This window comes from Lithobates pipiens, unplaced genomic scaffold, assembly GCF_037356315.1.
Source record: "Lithobates pipiens isolate NorthernLeopardFrog02 unplaced genomic scaffold, aLitPip1_a1.2 Scaffold_18, whole genome shotgun sequence".
Classification (NCBI taxonomy): Eukaryota; Metazoa; Chordata; class Amphibia; order Anura; family Ranidae; genus Lithobates; species Lithobates pipiens.
In genome coordinates this window covers 616,554,593-616,569,646 of record NW_027507758.1, presented here as the reverse complement: position 1 = coordinate 616,569,646, position 15,054 = coordinate 616,554,593, and the positions used below count along the sequence as shown (strand labels likewise).

At 46.9% G+C, this 15,054-nt stretch overlaps 1 protein-coding gene across 1 annotated transcript in view; it reads left to right on the top strand.

Moving 5' to 3' along the window:
* The window catches only part of GTF3C2 (general transcription factor IIIC subunit 2), a 51,880-nt gene that overhangs the window by 15,635 nt on the left and 21,191 nt on the right, over positions 1 to 15,054 (top strand). Inside the window, 3 exon segments of the mRNA XM_077485247.1 lie at positions 6,102 to 6,399; positions 9,488 to 9,582; positions 14,342 to 14,419. Of these exon segments, the coding sequence (XP_077341373.1) occupies positions 6,102 to 6,399; positions 9,488 to 9,582; positions 14,342 to 14,419 (471 nt within the window).

Here is a 15,054-nt window from a genome sequence, read left to right as displayed (position 1 = left end):
CCAGCACATTCACCTAAGGTGTTCCCATATCTGACTTATTTTGACAAGTTCATTTACAAGGAATGGGGTCGCCCGCAATGGACCTTTTCGGTCCCCAAATACATGGCGGTGCATTACCCCTTTGAGGAAAGCCTTCTCAGGAAATGGTTGGCTCCTTCGGTCATGGACCCCCCCCAGTATCCAGGTTAAATAAAGTAACCATGATCCTGGTTGAGGGGACTCCTGCATTCAAGGATCCCACGGACTGGAAGGCCGAGGCGGTGGCTCGTTCCTTGTTTACGGTTGTGGGGTCAGCCGTGCGACCTGTACTGGCATCTGCACTGGTGTCGCAGACACTGACTGAGTGGGCAAAAGTTTTGCACCGCGAATTGGGAGAGCAAAACTCCTCCCCTGTCTGCGTGGAACTAGCAGACCAACTAGTGCAAGGCCTTAAGTACGTCTGTGACGCGGCCCTGGATACTCTCCCTCTGTTATCCAGGGCTTCAGTGTCCGCCGTGGTGTTGAGGAGCCTGATTTGGTTGAAATGCTGGTCTGCTGACCAGGCATCCAAGAAAGCCCTGACGGATCTTCCCTTCCTTGGCGACCGGCTCTTTGGAGCCTCGTTAAATGACATTATTAAAAATGCCACTGGTGGTAAGAGTACTCTAAGGCTAAGGAGCCACGCCGCAGGCAATGGCCCTCTTTTTCCGCTCACAAGCAGCTTTTTGGTCCGCCCGGTGCTTCGACAAAACGTCCCCAGCCTGACAGGATGCCCATGGACGGTCAAAAACGTCCTGGAACCGCAAGCCTGCGAACAAAAGTGCTACCGCATGAAGGTTTGCTCCCACCCATGTCTCGTTGGGGGGGTTGCCTTTGGGAGTTTGCAGCCCGGTGGTCCTCCCAGTTATGCGACCAATGGGTCTGCGATCTGATTTCCACAGGCTACAAGATAGAGTTTCTCTCTTGGCCGCCAAACAGATTCTTCCCCTCCAGCATACCCGTGTCCCGGTTCGCCGGGAGGCCCTATTGGGGGTGGTAAGGGACTTGCTGAATCAAGGGGTGATTGTACCAGTTCCGGAATCGGAACTCTTCCAGGGATTCTACTCAAATCTGTTTGTGGTTCCCAAGAAGGAAGGGGTACGTCCGATCTTGGACTTAAAAGCCCTCAATCACTTTGTAAAAGTGCAGAGGTTCAGAATGGAATCGGTTCGCTCAGTAGTCGCTGCACGCCATCAAGGGGACTCCCTGGCGTCCTTGGACATCCAGGATGCGTACCTGCACATACCCATATGCCTTCGGCATCAAAAGTTTTTGCAGTCGGGGAAGCCCATTACCAATTTGTGGCTCTTCCCTTTGGTCTGGCATCAGCCCCCCCCCCCCGAGTCTTTACCAAGGTACTAGCTCCAGTATTGGCGTTGCTGCGACAACGTGGGATTGCGATCGTGGGTTACCTGGACGATCTCCTCCTGAGAGCATCTTCCGCCTCAGAATTAGAGGAGGATGCGGCGATCACCATGCAGACCCTGCAAGAATTTGGGTGGCTGTTGAACCTAAAGAAGTCGGTGATTGTGCCGACCCAGCATCTGGAGTATCTAGGTTTACTGTTGGACTCCAGGGAAGCAAGAGTTTTTCTCCCTTCGGACAAATTGCAGACTCTCAGGTCTGCGGTGAAACTGCTGATGCACCACAAGTGGTCACCTCTCCGCTCTTGCATGCGAGTACTGGGACTCATGGTAGCCTCCTTCGCCCAGTTCAACACCAGAGTCCTGCAGAAGGAGATCTTGTTGAGATGGGACAAATCTCAGTTGTCCCTGGATCGACAGGTCCAGGTGAGCCAGCCAGTCAGGGACTCTATGATCTGGTGGTTGAGGTCCCCGGTGATTCCGTCCGGAAAATCGTTCCTTCCTCTGAAATGGACGGTGATCACTACAGACGCCAGTCTATCCGGCTGGGGTGGAGTGATGGAGATTCAGTCGGCTCAGGGCCTCTGGTCGATGAAAGAATCTGAGTTACCGATCAATCTGCTTGAATTGAGAGCGATCAGGCTGTGCCTCCACACATGGTCGATGTGTCTTCAAGGGCGTTCGATCAGAATACAGTCGGACAATGCCAGGGCTGTGGCATACATAAATCACCAAGGGGGAACAAGAAGCTCAGCCGCTGCTCGGGAGGTCGCTCACATACTTCGGTGGGCAGAGCGACACGTACCGGCCCTGTCGGCCATTTACATCCCGGGGGTGGAAAATTGGCAGGCGGACTATCTGAGCCGACAGATGCTGGACCCAGGAGAATGGGCATTGCATCGGGAGATATTCAGGCTGCTGTGCCTGAAGCGGGGCACACCAGATGTGGATCTATTGGCCTCCCATCTCAATCGGAAGGTGCCAGGATTCGTGTCCAGGACAAGAGATCCATGGGCAGACGCGTTGGTGGCTCAGTGGGATCAGTACCAGCTGATCAACGCCTTTCCTCCACTGAAACTGTTACCGTGTCTGCTTTGCAGAGTGGAAGCCGAGGGGATTCCAGTAATCCTGGTTGCCTCAACGGCCCTGGTACGCAAACCTGGTGTGTCTGGTGGCAGACACTCCCTGGCGACTGCCGTTGCAAGAGGACCTCCTATCTCAAGGTCCAATCTTTCATCCTGCTTTACCATCGCTGGCTTTAACGGCATGGCTATTGAGAGCCAGGTGTTGAGGAACCGGGGTCTGTTGGACTCTGTGATTCCAACTATGTTGAGGGCACGGAAATCTTCTTCTCGGAAGATATACCCTCGTACCTGGAAAGCCTACATCTCCTCCATGTGTGAGGAGAAAGGGTGGCATCCGCGTTCCTTTTCCATAGCAAGGATCCTGCTGTTTCTCCAGCAAGGAGTAGACCAGAGATTGGCATTGAGCACCATCAAGGGGCAAATCTCAGCCTTGGCTGTCTTTTTTTTATTTTTTCTCCAACGACCCCTGGCATCGCACTCCTTAGTGGGTACCTTCGTCCAGGGGGTACGACATGTTGTCCCTCCGGTGCGCCCACCGTTACCCCCCATGGGATTTGAACCTGGTGTTGTCGGTGCTTCAAAAAACCGCCGTTTGAAAATATCAGGGAGATTCCCCTGTTGACTCTTTCCCAGAAAGTGGTCTTTCTAGTGGCCATCACATCGGCCAGGAGGGTTTTGGAATTGGCAGCCTTGTCTTGCAAGTGGCCTTATCTGGTCATCCACAGGGATAAGGTGGTGTTGCGTCCGCAACCGTCCTTTCTACCAAAGGTGGTCTCGGCTTTTCATATCAATGAGGACATTGTATTACCATTGTTGTGTCCTAAGCCGAAGCACCCCAAAGAGGTGGCCCTTCACGCTCCTGACATGGTTCGGGCTCTGAAGGTGTACTTGTCTGCCACAGCTCCCTTTTGGAAATCAGACTCGCTGTTTGTTTCGGTGGCTGGCCCAAAGAAGGGTGTGGTGGTCTCGTCGGCCACCATTTCCAGGTGGATCAGACATCTTGTAGTACAAGTCTACGCCTTGAAGGGGCAGGGCAATCGGAACGTCTTGGTCTTTCTGACACCAGGCGTCGGTTGCTCAGGTGTGTAAAGCGGCGACTTGGTCGTCTGTTCATACGTTTACCAAGTTCTACAAGGTAGACGTCAGTGCATCGGCTGATGCCTGTTTTGGCCGCAAAGTTTTGCAGTCGGCCATGTAGTTGCAATTCTATATGCAATCGATATTTTTTTCCTGGTTTTTGGATAAAAACGCAGTACTGTTATGTTAATGCACTGTTGCATTACTTCTGCAAATAGTTGCGGTCTTGGGGATCACTCCTGTTGAGGATACCCGGTTATGTGGTGGTGTTTTTCCACACACTGTTGGGTTTTTTTTTTTCTTCTTTTTTTTTTTCTTTTTTGTGGGTTTGGTTTCACTAGTTCCCACTTACCATGGTGGATGACGTTCTCATGCTGTTTTTCCCACCCCTCGTTTGGCACTGCTTGGGGACATCCCATTTAGTTGCAGAGAGGAGCTTGGTGAATATAAGAGAAAATAGGATTTTTGTACTCACCGTAAAATCCTTTTCTCTGTAATTCACCGACCGTCACAGCACCCGCCCCTCCTTTTTTCTCTTTACGTTTATACTGCTTGTTGACGTACTGAGTTCTGCTAGAGCAGGCTGTGGGGTTGTAGCCTAGGGACCGCCCCCTGGGCAGAACTAAAAGTTCTGAAGTGTTGTATTACAACTTGCCTAGTAATCTCCAGTGATAGGGCTGACAACCCATTTTGTTAGAGAGGAGCTGTGTCGGTCGGTGAATTACAGAGAAAAGGATTTTACGGTGAGTACAAAAATCCTAATATTTATTTATTTATTTTTTGACGGTAGGCTCATCTTGATGCAAACCTTATGCATGGCCAAAATCGGTGTTCTTGATTGCTGTCGCCTTTGGATGTGAACCTGGCACAACCAAAGTATATCTTTATCGATGGCTGTCTCATCTTGATGTGAACCTCACAATATGGCATGGCTAACATCCGTCTTATTGATGGCAGCTAAATACACACGTTCCCCAGCACACCATGGATCGTAAATTGCAGTCCAAAACTTTTATTGCAGAGAGATCACATGACAAAAGACTAAGTGCATCATTTTTGGAGCCATGCAGGACCCCTTCGTCAGGTATGTGATTGATGGCTGCCTCATCTGGATGTGAACCCGATACTACGCCATGGCCAACATCTGTCTTGTTGATGGCAGTTTCCTCTGTATGTGAACCCTACACTACGGCATGGCCATAATCTGTGTTATTGACGGTTGTCCCATATAGGTGTGAACCCTGTGCTACAGCATCTGTCTTATTGATGGCAGCCTCATCTTGAGGTGAACCTCCCAATACGGGATGGCCAACATTCATCTTGACGTGGGCCTTATGCTATGGCATGGCCAGCATCTGTGTTATCATTTGGATGGGAACCTTGCATTATGGCGCAACCAAAGTACGTCTTATTGATGGCAGCCTCGTCTTGATGTGAACCCTACAATACAACATGGCCAACATCCAGTATTTTTAATGGCAGCCTCATCTTGATGTGGACCTTATCCTATAGCATTCCAAACCTCTATTTTATTGATGGCTGCTGCCTCCTCTTGATGTGAACCCTACGTTACTGTATGGCCAGGATCCATTTTATTGATGGGTGCCTCATCTTGACATGAATCCTCCATTATAGCACCTCCTTGACATCCAGCTTATTGGTGTCTGCTTCTCCTGAATGTAAACTCTAAACTACGGCATGCATACATCTTTCTTGTTGGCTGCCTTTTTCTCAATGCTACGTAATAGGCGAGGTTGAAAAAAACACAAAAGTCCAACCTATGTGTCTAATTATATGTCAGTATTGCGTTGTATATCCCTGTATGTTGTGGTCGTTCAGGTGCTTATCTAATAGTTCCTTGAAACTCGATGCTCCCTGCTGAGACCACCGCCTGTGGAAGGGAATTCCACATCCTTGCCGCTCTTACAGGTTGGTATTCTGACTACTTTGGTATTAGTGATTGTAAAGGGCATATTTTTATGAGTTATACTTGCCTGCTTTTGGGCAATGGTATTGCACAAAGAGATCCCAAACCTTCTCATTTGGCGTCCCCAACCAGTGCTCTCCCCTCCTTCTTCTTCCTACCAATACTCCCATCAGCAGGCTGTACCGGCGCTCTCCCAAGCCGCGTTGTGCATCCATAAACACACACACAGCCCAACTTGGCCATGCCTCATGCTCCTCACAGGATTTAATTGACAGCAGGAACCTATGATGGAGGACAGATTAGCAGTGCTGCAGACCGGACAGTGCTGGATCGGTGGAGGAGTTGGGTAAGTGTTTAGGGGCGCGTGGGCATGTAGTGCGGCGGCTTTTTTTTTTTTTTTTTTTTTTATGCATTCAGGTAAAAAAAATGCTTAGACTTTAGAACCACTTTTTGAATTGAGGTGTGTGTGTGTGTGTGTGTGTGTGTGTTTTTGGTTTTGTAGGGTGTATTACTATTATTTTATTTTATTTTATTCCCCTGTTTATGGGGTTTGGTGCTGGGGTCTGAGCCGGCATGGTAATCTGGTGTTCCAGGAAGATGACTATCACTCTTCTCCTCTTCTTTCCGCAGCGCTCTTCGCTACCTCCATGACCTTGCAGAAGAATTGTCTGTGCCAGGGCGAACGTCTCCCTCCGTTCCAGATAACTCCGCCCCAGAACAGAAGACCAGTCCAGAGAAGACGCCGAAGCCACCACAGTCCGGGAAGAAGGGCAGGAAGAGGAAATCTCGGGATTCGGATGATGGCGATTCAGACTTTGTGGTATCGGAAGACCTGCTGCGGGAGGAGGAGGTTGAGGATGACTGCCTGAGCGATGAGGCTGAAAGTGACCTCCGATCCTACAACATGAACGTCTTTGCCTTTGGAGAGGTGAGTGGCCTTACCTGTCTGTGCAGCCTGCCCCATCCTGTTTCTTCACTTTCACCATCCCATCTCTGGAGAGCCTCTTCTAAGCTTTTCAGACTAGTATTGAGCAACCACTGGAGATGGGCATGGAATGATGCCGTTTTAGAAAACCACCTAACTGGTGTTTTGTCACGTGGTATTTTTTAAGTGTTTTGGGGTTGTACTCGATATATGCAAAGAGAGTTAACAAATAGTTTTAAGTATAACCTTTAGTAAAAGTAATGACAGATAATAGAAAATTCTACCAGAATACTAAAGATGCGGTTTCGGCCACGGAGTCCTGCCCGCTTTTCAGAAGGCGTGGCACATAGGTGATCAGACGCATGCATGATTGCAAGCTCTGAGGTGAGACTGACTGTTTAAGGTATAACTGTAGTATATAGGATTTCTGTGTAAGCAATGGTCAACCCACCCCCCACTACAAATGACACTGACCTATTTAAGGACTTGGTCAGTTTGCAGTGACATTTCTTTGGTAGAAGTCAGCTACGGTAACCAGGATATTAGAGGCTTTCCTATATATTTGTGAGGCAACTAAACCAATAATAAGGAAATATGAAATATGCAATTTCTACATCATCTGGGTAGTGTTACAAAAGAGGGTTTAAAAAGAGATGTGCGTATCAAGTTCAACTAAAAAAAAAAAAAAATAGTATCCTCAGAACATTAAATCCATATTTGCTCCAGAGGAAGGAAAATCCAGGGTAAATTGTGGTAAATTTTATTTTTATTTATTTTTTCCTGCCTCTGCCCTCAGCTGCCCATTCACAGAAGCGTTTGTATTTTGTGAATGTGTACACATAATACAAAGGCTTCTGTGAGTGGAAAGGAGGAGCGGACGGGGGTGGGCATAGCAGCTGCAGCGACTCTACTGTTGAAGATGCTGAGATCAGAAGGATCAGTATCAAGCTTCCGAAAATAGTGATGGCTGTCTTCCGGGAGTACAATAAACCTGTCAGATATAAGCAATAGAACAGGGATGTGCAATTAGCGGACCTCCAGCTGTTGCAGAACTACAAGTCCCATCATGCCTCTGCCTCTGGGTGTCATGCTTGTGGCTGTCAGTCTTGCTATGCCTCATGGGACTTGTAGTTCTGCAACAGCTGGATGTCTGCTAATTGCATTTCCCTGTAGCAGTACAGGAGCTGTCATGCACCTTGCTGGACTCGACTCATAATGTACCTTCACGTTTTACTAAGGAGCTGAATTTCTGGATTTCTCGCAATCACTGCTGATTGAGGTGGTCTGTACATGACGGCTTTCCCCATTGGCTTGGATTCCTGGAATTCACCTTTTTAATATGAGACTCAAATCAGTTGTTGTTTGATCATTGCTGAGCTCATCCACTCATCTTAGTTGCCCTTCCATGCACTCTATTCAGTACCACAACATGCCTTTCTTTATCATCCATTGAGAAACCCAGAAATCCTATAGTGTTGGATTATACATCCACCTATAGAAGGATTTGGATGCTGGCAAGCCAAAAAAATAAATGTAGACCCACCAGGATAACCTCTCCTACCCAGGCTGCCACAGTTTTTTTGAGTAGTTTAAGAGGATGGAATGTCTTATCTTCAGCTCTGCTGAGAAAATTTTAACTGGGTTCCAGGAATTCAGCTGCTTTGTAAAAAGTGGAGGCACACTGAGTTAAATCCCCACCAGGTGCATGACCTCTCCTGGACTTATCTCTATTTACATCTGACAAGTTTTCTGGTACTCCCAGAAGACGACTACTACTGTAGTTCTGGGAGCCTGGCATCTTCATTCGTGGAGGGGCAGGGATTCCAGTTGCAACAAGCCTGGCATCTTCATTTGTAGAGTCGTTTGCAACTTGTATGCCAGCCCCTCCCCTCCTGTGCCCAGTCACAGAAGCCTTTGTATCATGTGAACTCATTCACAAAACACAAAGACTTCTGTGAATGTGCAACAGAAGGAAGGGGCTGGTATAGCTGCTCTGTGTGCTCCCCCCCCCCCCCCCCCCCACAGCTCCAAGTGTCTTGTGTGTCCTTCAGCATAAACCTGTTGCATATAAATAATAGAGGACACGCAAGACACGTGGAGCTGCGAGAGGAGAGAAGCACACAGAGCAGCTATGCCCAATCTCCCCACTCACAGAATGGCACCGGAGGGGGAGAGGCGGCAGATAAGCTCCGCTTTAAGTAATACACTCCTTCAGTAATTTGCTCTTATTGGGGCAAAATCCCAATAAAGTGTGTGTATATGCTTTGTGTGAAAATTATAGTGTGTGTGTGTGTGTGTGTGTGTGTGTATATGTGTGTGTGTATATATATATATATATATATATTATATTAATTCGGTGATCAGCGACTTATAATGGAACTGGGATAGTGCAGCGGGCAATCTGACACTGGGTGCGAACTGCCATCCCCAGTGACACTAATACAGTAATCAGTGCTAATAATTTAGACTGTCACTGTACTAAGGACATTGGCTGGGAAAGGGTTAATATCGATGGGCATTTAAGGGGTTAACTGTGTGCTGCTTTTACTAGTAGATGTGGCTGAAGCAGGGAGAAAAAAAAGAAGCCACACCTCTGCTGGGTTTACAGAGCCCTGTGGTGTTAGTAAACACAGGGCTCTGTACTGTGATTCGCTAAGAGCTGATTAGCAGGTCCTGGCCATCAATCATTGGCCAGGACCTGCTAACGACTATTGCTGTAGCGAATCACAGTGCAGCTAGGGAGCAGGGGGGCTTGCGCACCCCATTACCCTGAAATGCCGGATCACGTACATGGACGTGATCTGGCGTAGAGTGGCCGCCCCGTCACTGCGAATGTACATGGGGCAGTCCCCTAGTAATCTATGATCTACTAGGACACCCAGATCCTTCTCATTCATTAATTCGCTTTGTTCTTTGTTGTATTCTATCAGTACATTCTAGTATGATATTCTGTTTCTGAAACCTTATTTGCAATGTAGTTGCCCAATCTTTTTGGTGTGCCTCGGGGGTTCTGATTGAGTAGATGACATGTAGGGGGGGCTATGTGCCCATCTTTAACAGTGAATTGTCTCTCTCTCTCTCTCTCTCACAGAAGCCTTATCCTCAGATGAAAGGTGTTGCAGAGAACGGCTTCCATAATTCCATCATGACCCCCATCTACAAGTCTGCAGAGATCACTATGGATTTGTAAGTGTTGTCACCTCTCCTATTCCTTCCTGTGCTTTGTATAATAAAGGTACCACCCTGTAGGTGCCATGGCTGCCAAAATGGACAGCCAACGTGGACAGTGGTTGGAGAAATCTTCCCCCCACCTTTTCAGCCAGCACAGAGGACCTTGTTACACCACATCACTACTGGTTTCGCCGGATGTAAAGAGCGCCATTCATCACTTCTGGTTTCGCCGGATGTAAACGGCGCCATTTTTAAATTTGAAAAGTATCTGATCACGCCCATCTCTGCCCTTAAAAGCATCTGATGAGACTAAGGAGACATCTATGGTCTAATAGACCCCAGATCTCTCCATAAAGTGTACCTGTCACTGCCTATTGTTATCACAGAGAATATAAATATCCCCTGTGATGGCAATAAAGTGATCAAAAAAAAGACAGTGTAAAAAAAAAAAAAAAATAGTCTTAACCACTTCAACCCTGGGGGGGTGACTCTAAATGACCAGGCCATTTTTGTGATGGGGCACTGCATTGTTTAACTGACAATTGTGCGGTCGTGCAACGCTGTACATAAAATGATGCCCCTTTTTCCCCACAAATAGAGCTTTCTTTTGGTGGTATTTGATCACCTCTACAGTTTTTAGTTTTTGTGCTATAAACAAAAAAAGGCTGACTATTTTGGGGGAAAAAAACTAAAAACTTTTTACTTTCTGCTATAAAACCTATCCAATTAAAAAAAAATACTAATATGTATTCTGCTACATATTTTTGGTAAAAAAAAAAAGAAAAAAAGCCCAATAAGTGTATATTGATTTGCGCAAAACTTATAACGTCTACAAACTATGGGATATTTTTATGGCATTTTTACTACTTTTATTTTCAACTGTGGGTATAGGATGAGGCATATGGGATTGTGTGTGTATATGTGTGTGTGTGTGTGTGTGTGTATGTGTGTGTGTGTATGTGTATATATGTATATAATATTATATATATCTATATCTATATCTATATCTCTGATTTTTTTTTTTTTTTTTTTTTTTTTTATTATTTTTTTTTTTTCAACCTAGCTATGTATCTAGTATTTGTGGCGATCAGTGATTTTTAGCTGGATTGCGACAGACAAATTAGACCATAAGTAACACTTTTTGGGGACCAGTGACACTAATAAAGTGATCAGTGCTAAGAAGAAAAAATGCACTGTCACTATATAAATGACACTGGCAGGGAAGGGGTTAACATCAGGGGTGTTCAAAGGGTTAAATGTGTCCCTAGGGAACACTTTCTAACTGTGTGGGGGATGGTTTAACTAGAGGAATAGAGAGATCTGTGTTCCTGATTAAAGTTTCTCTCTGACAGAACGGCGGTCTGCCTTGTTTACATAGACGGACCGCCCTTCTGCCTCTCCAACGATTGGCGGGTCCCGGCAGCCACGATGGCTCCCGCTGTGATTGGACACGCACGCCAACCACACGTTTGGCGCAGCCAGGCCATCCTACCGCAGTAAATGGGCGGTCCGGAAGCAGTTAAAGGCGCGTGCTCAAAGGCGAATACGTGTATCGGTCCTGCACGCACGCGGACAGTGATCATTCCACGCATGTGAGGCATTACCGTGACTGTCAGATTGTGGGCAGTAATTCTAGCAATAAACCTCTTGTATAAATCTAAAGTGGTAAGCTGTAAAGGCTTTTTTAACCGCTTAAGGACCGCCTCCTGCACATTTATGTTGGCAGAATGGCACGGCTGGGCACATCAACGTACAGGTACGTTGCTCTTTAAGTGCCCGGTCGCGCGCGCCCGCAAACCGGTCCTGAGCTCCATGGCCACGGGACCAGCGGACCCGATCGCCGCCGGTGTCCCGTGATCGGGTCACAGAGCTGAAGAACGAGGAGAGGTCTGTGTAAACAAACTTCTCCCTGTGCTTCCTAGTGAGGCTGTCACCGATCGTCTGTTCCCTGTTTATAGGGAAAGACGATCAGTGACGTCACATGCCAAGCCACTCCCTCCAACAATAAAAACAAAAACGTCACACATAACCCCTCCCCGTCCCCTAGTGGTTAACTCCTTCACTGCCAGTGTCATTTAAATAGCACTGATTTGCTGTATAAATGACAGGGGTCCCAAAAATGTTCGATGTGTCCGCCATAATGTCGCAGTCATGAGAAAAAAACGCTGATCGCTGCCATTACTAGTAAAAAAAAAAAAAATAATAATAAAAATGCTATAACACTATCCCCTATTTTGTAAACGCTATAACTTTAGCGCAAACCAATTAATCGCGAATTGCGTGTTTTTTCGTTATTTTTGGTAAAAAAAAAAAAATGTAGAAGAATACGTATCGGCCTAAACTGAGGAAAAAAAATGTTTTTTAATATTTTTGGGGGGAAATTTATTATAGCAAAAAGTAAACAATATTGCATTTTTTTTTTCAAAATTGTCGCTCCCTTTTTTTTTTTTTTTTTTTTTTTTTTTTTTTTTTTTTTTTTTTTGTTTATAGCGCAAAAAATAAAAACCGCAGAGGTGATCAAATACCACCAAAAGAAAGCTCTATTTGTGGGGGGGAAAAAAAGACGCCAATTTTGTTTGGGAGCCACGTCGCACGACTACGTAATTGTCAGTTAAAGCGACGCAGTGCCGAATCGCAAAAAAGGGACCTGGTCCTTTGGCTGAAAATTGGTCCGGGGCTTAAGTGGTTAAAGCGTCGCCTATGGATAGTAAAATTGACATAGTTTGTCGCCGTTTCGCTGCCATGCGCTATTTTAAAGCGTGACATGTTTGGTATCTATTCACTCTGCGTGACCTCTTAAATTTTACCAAACAAGTTGGTGTTCTATTGCGTTTTTGTGCATTAGAATTCAGAATTTTTTTTCCGGAACTGTTGCGTTTTAAAAACCGCTGCACAAATACCTTGTGGCATAAAAAATTCCAACACCATCTTGTTTGGTCATTCAGTTATCATGTAAGGTGTTTAATGCTGATTGAGCGCTGATGTTGGTGAAGTTTTGCTTGCTCTGTACAATCTTTGGTCTGTTTCCTCTACCCGGCTGCCTGCCTGGAACTACAACCTTTTTTCTGTCTGTTCCGGCTGCCAGGCTATAGTGACTTGGTCACTTCCAGTTGCCTTGGCTTATCTGCTACCAGCAGTTGGATGCGAGACTTTCATTTGTACCCTGAGATATGTTGCTTTGCCTCTTGGCTACTGCAACATGTCTGATTCTAGAAATGGAGGAGAATGTCCTGCCGTACTGGTTGGGCAAACCCCCCCCCCCCCCCACGTCACACTCCCCTTATGGCTCCGGTGCCAACTGACGTTTGCCATCTAGGATCCCAATGCCTTTTGCTCCCATGTTCATGGCCTTCCCCATCTTGGTTTGGTATGGCCACCTCCTCTGCCCTATCTTTTAAGGAGTTTTTCACTTCAGTCAACTATGGCTTGGGGCCAGACTGACTCTGAATGCAGAAACCACAAGTGTGCTTCCATGTCCTCCATACAGGTTTTGTATCAGACCTGCCCATAGCTTTAGTCCCCCCGAGCCATCTGTAGTTGAGACTCTGATGTTGCCACTCTAGTCCAGACGTCCCTAAATGGCGGACTGGACCCAGACCAAGTCGGCATCTTATCTGGACCACCGCTGTCCTGCCAATAAGTAGCAGCCGCGCTCGGCACATGCAAACTGCTGTGCATGCAGGGGAGCGATCCTGTGACAGCGGGTCATGGTGCTCTGTACCCGGCCGATGTGAGCTGCCCAGGGTATCATGTCGTTGCTATGACCAATCATGGTGATTACATGTATACAATACTGTCATGAATGGCTTCCATTCATGACCGCTTGCTTACTATTGTGATGCTGTGATTGGCCCACATATATTCTATGGTACCTGGCACCCTGTAAAAATTGGTTAGCTGTAACCAATCACTATAGTAAGCGAGCTGTTATGAATGGAACATATAGATGTACAGAAAATGTATTATTAGTAACACACAGAACGCACAAAGGAAAGACTGAGTTTAGCTGAAGAGCTTAAGCCCGTACACACGAGCGGACTTTTTAACATCCAAAGTCCGACGGACTGAGTCCGTCAGACTATTCGATCGTGTGTGGGCTGCAACGGACTTTAGCTTCGCAAAAGTCTGACGGACTTTAGAAATGAAGCATGCTTCAAATTTTCCCGACGGAACTCCGCCGGACCCGGTCCCCTTCGAAAAATCCGCTCGTGTGTATGCTACTCCGACGGACTAAAACCGACGCTAGGGCAGCTATTGGCTACTGGCTATGAACTTCCTTATTCGAATCCAGTCGTACGTCATCGCGTTCGACTCCGTCGGAGTTTGGTGTGATGGTGTGTGTCCAAGTCCGTTCGGTCGAAAAGTCCGCCAGAACTCCGGCGGAACTCCTTTGGAAGTCTGCCGGACATAAGTCCTCTCGTGTGTGCGGGGCATTATACTCTAAAGAAAGGAATCTGAAGGGGAAGAATATTTGGCATTACCAGTTGTGTTGTAGATGAGTGGAGTGATGAGGGATGTGAAGGTGGGAGGAATGAAGGTTTTATACCTTCCTGGAGGGTTGGAGAATTCCGGAAGGTTTGTGTGGAAGAGTTTCAAAAAAAGGGAAACTGCAGTCGGGGAGGTGTCTGCTGAGGATAAGAAATGTGAGCCATGGAATGAGGCAGCTGGGTGAGTGCATGCTGGAATATATGGTAGTTTATATCCATGACCCATAGCTTTTTTTTTTTTTTTCCTCCATATCGCAGCACTTTCTTATCTCATCTCTTCTCCACAGCCGGAATGCCTACCACTCAGACTGGGAGTTCCCTGATTGGATCCCACGTAAAGACAACTGGAACTTCCTGTCCTGCCAGTGAGTACCATGTGACTGTGACCACCCCACCTTTCCCCCTTCTTCTTTTCCTTCCTTCTACTCCCCTCTCTTCCTTACTTCCTTCCCTTTTCTCTTCTTTCGTCCGTCCGTCCGTCCGTCCGTCCGTCCGTCCGTCCTTTCTTCCTTCTCATTCCCTTGCTTCCTTCTCCTCCTCCTCCTCCTTTCTTTCTTCTTCTTTCTTCTTCTTTCTTCTCCTTCTTCTTCTTCTTCTTCTTCTTCTCCTTCTCCTTCTCCTTCTCCTTCTCCTTCTCCTTCTCCTTCTCCTTCTCCTTCTCCTTCTCCTCCTCCTCCTCCTCCTCCTCCTCCTCCTCCTCCTCCTCCCTTCCTTCTCCTCCCTTCCTTCTCCTCCCTTCCTTTCTTCTTCTCCCTCCCTTCCTTCCTTCCTTTCTTCTTCTCCCTCCCTTCCTTCCTTTCTTCTTCTCCCTCCCTTCCTTCCTTTCTTCTTCTCCCTCCCTTCCTTCCTTTCTTCTTCTCCCTCCCTTCCTTCCTTTCTTCTTCTCCTCCCTTCCTTCCTTTCTTCTTCTCCTCCCTTCCTTCCTTTCTTCTTCTCCTCCCTTCCTTCCTTTCTTCTTCTCCTCCCTTCCTTTCTTCTTCTCCTCCCTTCCTTCCTTTCT